Here is a 10755-nt window from a genome sequence, read left to right on the forward strand (position 1 = left end):
TAATCATAATTTTCTGATATTAACAAAAGGATTATTGTTGTTAATACATATGCAGGTTTTTCAAAAAAAAAAGGAAGCACAGACAAGCTGTCACAATTTCACAATAATGTAAACAAAAACATAATCTTTCGATTATATTCTTCGTTACTTTTTGTTTAACAGAAGAAATCGCACTGTCTCTATTTTTATTAATAAGTATATCACCAAAAATATTCGCAATCTTTCGGCCCTCAGTGTAATCACTTGCCAAATGACATGTCGAATATGCAACTCTGTGTAGGTTTGTGAAATCTAATTCAATTCTCGCGGTCATTTTTTGTTTACAATTGTTCAGTGGTATTTTCAAAATAAAAAGTAAAATGTACAAAAACCGAAAATTTGGTAAAAATAAAATTACCCTCAAAGATACAAATGCGTCTGGGTCTAGTGAAAACAAAAGGCCTTTAGATTCAATAGATGAAAACGCATCGGTCAAATTCGCAGTAAGTACTTATACCTAAGCTGGTTTCAATTGGCAGTGGATTAAACAAAATCGCACTTCAAAATGTAAACATTCAATATCGTACAGCGTACTTCCTTAAATCTCGGCCATAGTCAACGGAAGACCCAGCCATCGACAAAGATTGTTGTTGCAGCTGAGATTAGCAGTGCTGGTGGCAGTAGCGAAGAAAATATACCTGCATCCCAAGAGGCTACTCAGCGTTACTTATCACAACGTAGCACGATCGCTTCATCACTAGGTCGTACACAATCACGTAACACAAGTGTTCGCCCACCCAAAAGTTACTTTGAATTGGTATTAATTAAATCTGGTGTGCTTTTGGACGAAGCAGATAATTTTGTTTTATGTATGTTTGTATAATAATATGCGTACATATGTATATGAAAATATTATTAATCTTTTATATTTAAAAATTAGCTTGTGATCATATTACGTTTGTTAATAAATTCCGTGAAGTTTTCATGAAATGTGCAAATTATATGGAAAATGTGGACATGTTCAAAACAGGTTTAAGTGATGCATTGTCACCGAAATGTAAATACAGTTTGAAATTGTTAAGCGGTTGTACAATCAAGGTGCCTGACCATAATTTTGAATATCAATCACAGGAGAGTATGATTTTCAACTTTTTAATGGTTGACTTCTTACAAGATGCCGTTGTAGAAGTTTTGCTTCAGAAAATAACGGAAGCTGCAAGCCAAAGGTAATTAATAATTAAATTAAACACTATTACATTGTGAACTACACAATTATACTTTTGAAATTTTTCAGAACACCTTTGTTTCTCGGAAATGGTACCGTTCCTTTACTACCACTGCTTATGGTGCAGTTGCGTTATGTCGCGCAGTCGCATAGTACTTTAATATTTGAGCGAATCTCAAGCGCATTTAAAGATGCCAGTGAATCAGCTAGACAGGATATAATAGTTAACGCCGAGCTCGTTTTGGACGAAAGCAACCATGATGATTTTGTACAAATGTTATTGTAAGCGCCTTTTACTACTAACTATTAATATAACTACTACTATTTATGTTATGTTCTTAGAGAGAATCTACCCACGAGCAAAGACTTGTTCAACTCCATTTCAATTAAATCCTTGACAAATCTGAATTTAGGCCGCAGCATGCAGTCAGAGCTACGCCATCGTGTCTTAGATTACATAAAAGAAGATGGTTTTAATAACACGGTATGCGGCAGTTTTTATATATTTTCCTTTTCTTTTGATTGTTATTTTTCTTTTTACATAATATATATGTATATGGCGTTATTAATGTTTACAATTTTATCAGGTTTTACCGTTATTAGTGAATTTTCTTTTTAAGGCATTAAATGATAGCAGCGATGAGAATGTCACTGAGGTAGTGTTCGGTATAGTTCGAGGTGTTTAATTTTTAACTAATATATATGTTTGTAGCTAGTTACAACAACACGTCAAATTCTGGTATGGCGTTTAAATACGCCGTTGGATTGCCCAACACAACAAGACCTTTTCACTTTTATTGAACAGGCTTTTGTGCGTTCCAAGAAGTTCTATACTACTTGGCAAAAATTGTTGGCTTCTTTGCCAGGCAGTCAATTCAGGTTTGCAGAATAAAATGTTTTCCCTATTAAACGGGAATTCTCTATAATATATTTTACGCACTTTTTAGATCTGTGGATTTTATCATACTTCTACTTCTACTATATATTAAGGAAGACAATTATTTGTTTATTGCGAATATTGTAAGTAAAATGAAATTCTTCTGCCAAAGTATAGCTCAACATACATTATTTTATTACTAGCTACGTCGACACATAAAATTAGAGCATATTACTGTGGATATATTTGCTGAAATGAAGTCTAACTATGCTGCCATTTTAGAGCAACACACGCACACTCTTATGGAGTTGATGTATGATTTTTTAAGAGAAAATCATAATGTGGTTAGAGGCTTCGCCATATCATCATTTGGGTAATGTAATCTGGATATGTTATGTATTTTTTAACTTTGCTATCTTTTAACTTACTTTCAGTGTATTGTTTAAGACTTGTGAGTCTATTCAACGCACCATACTTAAGCGGCTGCTACAGCTAACCTGTGACAAATCAACGCTCAAATTAGCAACTCTGTCTTTGGAACTACTTCGAGAATTACAAAGAAAATATCGTGCTGAAATACAAAATTGGGGAACTCTCCTGATGGTAAATGGAAATATCATAGAATTATACATTGAACAGCGTATATTAGGTTTGACACGAAGTTTGGAATACTTAAGAATATATAATTAAATTATCAGTCATTCCGTCCGTCCATCCATCTTTCCGTCTGACTATTTCCAAACGGGGTTAGATCACCGAAAAAACAGTTTTTGGCCGGATAAAATCCGGATAAATTCCGGTAAATTAGAACCTGCTGTCGCGGGAATTGATCTGTCCGTTTGAAGTTTGGAACACTTAAAAATATATAATTAAATTATCAGTCATTCCGTCCGTCCATCCATCTTTCCGTCTGACTATTTATCCGTCTGTTTATTTTCCAAACGGGGTTAGATCACCGAAAAAACAGTTTTTGGCCGGATAAAATCCAGATAAACTCCGGTAAAGTAGAACCTGCTGTCGTGGGAATTGATCTGTCCCTTTGTCTGTATACATATACGATCTGAAATTTTGCGCACATCCTTTTCTCACCAAGAAGTTGCGCATTTTTCGGAACCATCGGTATCGGATCAGCATAGCATAAAGTTGACTTATAAACGGTCAAAATCCAGTCCTTGTATGAATTTTTTTATTTGACGAGATACCTTCACGAAACTTGGTGACGATTATTGTCCAAGGCTACGGAACACTTTCCGAAGAAATTGTTAAGATCGGATTAATATAGCATATAGCTGCCATCCAAACTGATCGTTCAAAATCAAGTTCTTGTGTGGAATCTTCTGTTTTTGTGGAGAATGTTGTAGCTTCGGTGCAACTAAAGTTACTTTTTCCTGTTTTTGTTTACACAATGCACATTTTTAAAGCCTCTTTTAGACCGGCTTAGCGATTTGTCGCTTTCACAAACCCGGTTGGCGATGGAGTTACTTTGTTCAATAGCCTTTCCTCCACCACCGCTTTCGGAATGTACTGTGCTGCAGGACCAGCTAGATATGGTTTTGAAAAAACAAATAATAAACCTTGATATGCAGTAAGTTTATAGCAAATAATGCGCATACTAAGATAAAATTGTAATGCTTGTTATTTAAAAGTGTGAGAAAGCAAGGCATCATTGGCGGTGTACAACTTATCGATTGTATGGCACGTATTGAGGATACTATTATAGAACATGACGATTTCGACACTTCATATTCAACCGCTAGTGCGCTGCCTGATGGACGCGGCAAAACGGCAGCAAATTTTATAAGTAAATATTTTAATAAAAAAATAAATAAATTTTATGGTTTATTAACCATTTAATTTAATATGCAATTGCAGTGCTTGTGGAGACGGCCTGCGTGCATTGTCCGGAATCCTTAGCACTATTCTATGACGAACTTGCAAGTAGCTGCATGTGTATGCCCAGCGAACGCGAAACATCCACACAACTTGACAAACCGTATTTGATTTGGTTATGTGATGTTATGACATTCTATTTTCAGAATAATTTTGTTGCCGAACACTCACCCACCAAACCATTGTAAGTCTGCTTAGCTACACATCTAACTTCGTCTAAAAATTATACTTATTTATTTTTAACTTTAGTGGTATTGAATTGACTTACCAGAAATGCATTAATACAATCGATGACACAGCTAATATGGAGGAAAGTGAAATACCATCAATTGCGATTAATATAGCAGAATTGGTGCTGAAGCCGGGCTCTGTGTATGTAACATTGCGAAATAGTCTGCTATGAGTATTAAATTGATTTATATGTTTGCATTGCAGCTCCTCATCTTCGATTGTGGTACTTGCTCCACTCTTCAATTTAGTACGTTCATTGCATTTTCAACGGTATCAAGGTAGTTTGGAGCAAATAAATGCATTACTTGGTTGCGCTATAGTATTGCCTACGTTTTTCGATGAGTCCAATAGCGATGCAATATTCTATAATTACGACGAACAATTGCAAAAACTCATTTTAGATATTTATTTCCATTGTGTAAACTGGATGCGCGAAACAGTCAGCTCATTTTCAACGCAACAGGAGCCAATGATACGCTCTAAGGTAGTTATCATTTGTAATTTATATTGCTTTTTGTTTGTCTCCAATAATATTGTGGTAGGTGCTGCACCGTCTAAGCGAACTAATTGCGACCGAAGATAAATTGCGTTTGTTGTTGGATAAAGCGCCAGCTGGTTATTTACCGCCCCAAGCACAATTTATAACTTCGAATAAGTGGCATGCAACAGAAAATTCAGAAGGTTGGTAATTTTTTAATTTCATTTAATTTTCAAAAATAATTTTTAATTACATAATTCATTATTTTTACTCTTTTTATATTTTTTAATTTTGATATACTTTTATTTTTTTTGTTATTTTTTTCTTTTTATGTCGAAGCAACATAATTTTTATTTTTTATATTGGTATTATTTTTTAATTTAACTGTTAATATTATTTTTACCCTGAGTAGGGTGTATTCAGTTTACCATGAAGTTCGTAATACACAGAAGAAAACGTCGGTCATATTATTAATGTTTTATTATATATTATTTATTTTTTATTTATATTCTGTTTCTGTTTTTATTGCTAATATTATTTATTGTAATTATAAATAGGTATATATACTTTTTTAGTACAATTTTTATTTTATCTTTTCTTTTTTAAATACTTATAATTTACTCCCCAGCTCGCGGCGGGCCTGTTTCATCAACCAAAGGTGAGCAAGCCAAAGAACAGAAAGACAAATCACTAGACTCAGAATCTATAGTGTTCAATGATACACATTGCGGCAATGTAACAAATGCGGGCGATGTTACCACCAAGTTGGCAAACATTGGGCGCTCGAAAAGCACAGAACATAGAAACAAGTTTGATGTTCTATATAGACCACGTGAAATATACAGGTATACTGTATACATATGTAAATACTAAAAAAATTATAAATTATTGATTCTTCTTTTCCGGTTGTACAACATTACGGTTAGGCAAATGGATTCCGATATTATGTTAATCCTACGTGAGGAATTGGTAATCACATACCCATTACCAAGCGAGGATATTGGCAAGCGAATTGGTTTGCTTGAATTTCGTTTTATTTTATATGATTTGGTGTGTAAATTGGAGTCGATCAATAATGCGCAAAAGCTACAAATTGAACTGCCACTACAACATGTTGCGAAACCCGAGTATTTCATGTCCGATTTATCGAAGTTTTTGCAAACTATCTTGCAGAACATGACAAAGGTGACCAAATGCAACATTTGAATTAGCTACATATAGTACTTTTTAAAAACATTTCAGCTTTCGAAAGTGATCAATACACAATTGGATCTTGTTAAGCATGTCTACAGTAATGGAGACCTCTTTGCCACCGATTTTAGTTACATAAAAGTTTGCTTTAATTTATGTGTACGCTTGTTGGCAATTTTCTTCTCTTGGTCGCAATTCAGTGATTCCAATGCTACGGAAACGCTGTTGAAAGGTAATCCAAGTAAAATGTATTTTCAAATTCTTAAAACTTTCAAATACTCATATTCAATGTTTCTTTAAAGAATCGCTGCTTGTGCTGTTAGACGATTCCAAGCGGAAGAGCTTTCATAAAAAACCAGCTGCTGATGTTGCCGACGCAGCTTTCGACGCTATGCTTACATTCGAAAGCTCTGTAGTTGATTTGAAAACCGCTGTGTATTTACATGATTTGCTGAAAGTTTTAAACCGCTTCTCTAGTAAATGTTCTACCAATAAGAGCAATGAACTCGAGCAGCGCAAAACATTGTCTGAAAGGCATGACAAAGATATACGTTAGTATTGTGAAACAGATTCTCCAATTTTAATACTAATTGTTTTAATATAAAACATTTTCAAGGTGCTATGTGTAAGAAATTCTTACAAAGGAAGTGGTTTAGTTATGAAGGTATTGCGGAGAAGGGTGGCACATGCAATATATATTTGAATATTTTGGTAAAAGAGTTTGTTAAGAATTCCGATTTTGATCGTTTACGTAATATTTTATGGGCTTTACTGGAAGAGTGTAAACAACTTAAGGGCAAGGATAATGCACTGAAATCGTTTCCAAATTTCAAAAAGTGAGTGGCACAAATGCTTTAAAACATTTTTTTAAAACATATTTATATCCATTTAGAGCGAATTTTCCTTTACTGTTTCGAGCGTTGTGTGAGACGACGGTTTCTTATCTATGTGAATCGATAAACCAGGGCACCAATCAAAAGTCTGACAAAATGAAGATGTGGGAGAAAAGTTGTGAGCTCTTCAATGTGTTGCTTGACATTGTAAAATCGCTGGAGGTGCCAAGAAATTTTCAAATATTTTTAAAGGTTAGCATATATGTATGTATGTATGTTTCTAAATTTCATTTCATTTAATTTATGATTTTTTGCATACTTCATATTTTTTATATTTCATATACTTACATATTTTTAAATTAATATTTTGTTATTAAATATTTTTCCCTCTTTCTATTTCAGTCTGCCCATGTATACTTGAAACTATTCCTGCAGCATGGCTTACGTGTGATCGATAACTTGTTGCGTGATGAGCCAGCACGTGTCAGCGAATTTTTGAAAAATTTACAAACTGTCACTCGATTTCTACATAATTTATGCTGTCATTCCAAGGTAAATAATAATAATATACGCATATCAGAAATTTGAATATGCTAACTGTAATTTTAAATAGATCTTTATCTTGATTTTGATCGGTCAGTTTGTATGTCAGCTATATGCTATAGTGGTCCGATTTGAACAATTTTTTTTCCCCAGAAAACTAGTCCAGGTCACATATGTTTGTATCTCTTTTTATATGCCGTGACATCCATTTTAAAGTTAATATTGATTCTAGTATCAATTCACTTTTATTGTTCTTCGCACTCTTTATGGTTTCAGAAATATTTTAATATTTGAAATATTTTAACACTAGAACTACCAAGACCGTCATTTTGACGGTTTTCAAATTGCATGCTTAAAATTTTTTTTTTTTTTGTTAAATACATTTTATTTGCAATCTATTTCAGTAAATAATAAGCAAATTTGATAACAAAACCATAATTTGACTTATATTTTTAGTCTCCCATGAAATCAAAAATAATATACAATATAACAATATGTTCTAAATACAAATGTTTATATAAAAATTTTTAATTATACATTTAATTTCGTAGTAACATATATAATTAAACATTTACTTAATTCCTAAATGGGAGATCTAGAACATGTTGTCTTTTAAGTCTAATAGTACCATTACTATCATCTAATAACATGACTACCAAAGGATTGTCATGATAACTTATCCTGTGCAAATATGCTGAACTAAATCTTTTAGTTTCATCTTTAACAAAAGGTACATTCAGATCTGAATGAATGGCTTTATTTGTTATGAACCAAGGCGCGTTTGTTGGTACTCCCGAACAATGCCATCGTGTAATTAATCACATTATTGAAGCATTTGATAAAGTTTGGCATCATGGTCTACTATACAAATTAAAAAAAGTATTTTCCTCTCAAGTATATCTAATTCTCAAGTCCTATTTAACAAGCAGGTCGTTTTATGTAAAGATAAATGACGATACGTCTGACATAAAATACATTCATGCAGGAGTACCACAGGGAAGCGTTCTTGGCCCTGTACTATACACCATCTTTACATCTGACATTCCAGAAACTGAAAATGTATTAATTGCTACTTATGCTGATGACACTGCTCTATTGTCGTCAAGCCAGTCGCCAATTGAAGCAACTAATTTAGTGCAAAGAGAATTGAACAAGATTCAGACTTGGTTAGATTGCTGGAAAATGAAAGCAAACGTGAGTAAATCCGTACACGTTTTATTTACGTTAAGGCGAAGCGACTGCCCTCCTTTGCTTTTAAATGGTAATACTATTCCTAAAAGTGATTGCGTTAAATACCTCGGCATGCACTTGGACAAACGATTAACTTGGAAACAGCACATACAAGCCAAAAATAAACAATTAAAAATAAAAACCAAACAACTTTATTGGCTACTTGGGCAAACATCGCAGTTATATCTTGAAAATAAATTACTATTATATAAATCTATACTAAAACCTATATGGACATACGGTGTGCAACTTTGGGGCACTGCTTGTAATTCAAATATTGAGATTCTACAAAGATACCAATCAAAAACTCTAAGATTAATTACAAACGCTTAAAAATTTGATTATTATTTATATAACTGTTCCAGAGTTTTATTACGACTTTTAATAAAATATAAGAACAGTTAAGTATTATTATTCAATTTCCCCTCATCGACTTTAATTTCCATAATCGGTATGACCTATACCTATTTATACCAAGACCCGCCAAAATGCCGATATTTAACATCGGTAGTTCTAGTGTTAATATTTGAAATATTTTAATATTTTTTCAAAAATACCGTTATTAATGATTGGAGCTAATTTTTGTAATTATTAATACTATCAAAGTGTATCAAAATATGTTACTAATGAAAACAGCTGCTAATGATTCAATTGGAAACTAATTTTTAACGCACTTCTAGGCGCTTCAAAATACCGCAATAGTTGGCCAAATTCCCGCACTACGTGAAACCGTTGAAACCATAGTTTTCCGTGTGAAAGCGCTCATGACATCCAATAAATGTTCTTCAGTATTTACAATGGGCAATTTGAAGAATAAGGATCTTCATGGCGATGTAATCTTGTCTGAGGTAAGAAGTCATACATACTATAATATACTAACTACACACTTTAACTATCTTGAATCTAACCAACCAAACATTTTAATTAAATGCAGTGAAATACAATTCACCTAAAGACTCATATACATATAGACATACCTATTTATGTAAATACATATAACATGTACTTTATTCTGCCAAATACGAATAGGTAAATTGCTAAAATAGTCTAAATATCGTTGTAATTCTCAGATTTAGAATCACTTCTTGCTTACTCATTCAACTAGTTTGGATCGTTAGGGGACTTTGACGATCGCTAACTATCACGTACTCGATGGGAAATTACACCCAACAAGAAATATAGTATACGTATATAGATCAATTTTTTTTCTAATATGTCCGTTGAGTTCGCACAACTGAACGCTAGCACTCTGTAGTACAAATAAATAAATTTTTCAAAATTGAATATTTCAAAAAAAAAAAAAGGAATACAGCCGCCGGCCGTATTAGTTAGTGTCCGTGATAAGTTTTCTGATCAGAAACTGGCTCTTCATCTATATTTTTTTTAAATATTTAAACTTAAAAATCAACCTTCCACTTTTAAACATATCCTCCAAACTACAAAAAGAAGATTTTCATTCACGAAACTTTTAGTGAATGCATTGTATAAAATCACCTCATATCTGTGAATTATAACCTAACTCCATTTTTTCACTAATTGTTGTTTGATTTTGAACTAGTATATATGTACATACATATGTATATATGTACATTACCTCTGTGTGTGCTCTTCCCATATTTTAATAAATTGTCGTATTTTGTAAATATTTTACAGAACTCTCTCGACAGTGGCGCACGAGAACACGATAGCGAAGAGGACATACCGGACGATGATAGTGTTGACGAAACAGTATTAGACGAAGATGAATCAGCTACCAGCAGCGAGAGTGTTGCCTCTACCAACGTCAATAATAATCGCAGTAAATCTTCATCGCGCAGCAAATGCTTTTGATCGCATTATTGTGAAATTCGAACGCTTAATTTTTATACTCTAGTCTCTGTTGCTACAGAGTTAAATTTTAGTTTCGTTTTCTTTAAATTTGTTACATTAAATTCGCGCCATAAGCGCACACATACAAGTACATACATACATATATACTATGTATGTACATAAGTAGCGCATAACTATACGCGACGTAGTTACTATATTTAACATACATATGTACGCAATATATTATACTTGGAGTCTTTGTTTTCTGAAGTTACATATTAACGTGGGCAAATATCGTAAATTGCTTTGCATAATTTTTTGGTATAAATATTTTCTAAAATCGTGTAATATACTCAATTGTATGCATGTTTATGTATTTTTTCGTTAATGGATATAAAAACAATGTTAATTTATGTTCTACTCGTTTCGTTCTTTTTAAAACTATTTTCAACGTTTTTGTTTTACGGGT

The 10755-nt window shown here is 32.9% G+C and overlaps 1 protein-coding gene across 1 annotated transcript; it reads left to right on the plus strand.

Annotated features, from left to right (window-relative positions):
• Positions 1-359: 359 nt before the first annotated feature.
• On the plus strand, positions 360-10496 carry LOC120770637 (Fanconi anemia group D2 protein). Its single transcript, XM_040098239.1, has 25 exons — positions 360-482; positions 569-848; positions 920-1205; positions 1274-1486; positions 1547-1688; positions 1792-1860; positions 1917-2083; positions 2152-2224; positions 2285-2454; positions 2516-2684; positions 3503-3666; positions 3728-3882; positions 3954-4155; positions 4221-4343; positions 4407-4686; positions 4745-4883; positions 5309-5525; positions 5607-5865; positions 5923-6103; positions 6174-6422; positions 6488-6707; positions 6764-6956; positions 7107-7256; positions 9158-9325; positions 10131-10496. The coding sequence occupies exons 1-25, from the start codon at positions 360-362 to the stop codon at positions 10305-10307; spliced, it is 4569 nt and encodes a 1522-aa protein (XP_039954173.1). The 3' UTR covers positions 10308-10496.
• The last annotated feature ends 259 nt before the right edge of the window (positions 10497-10755 follow it).

Source organism: Bactrocera tryoni, chromosome 1, assembly GCF_016617805.1.
Source record: "Bactrocera tryoni isolate S06 chromosome 1, CSIRO_BtryS06_freeze2, whole genome shotgun sequence".
Classification (NCBI taxonomy): Eukaryota; Metazoa; Arthropoda; class Insecta; order Diptera; family Tephritidae; genus Bactrocera; species Bactrocera tryoni.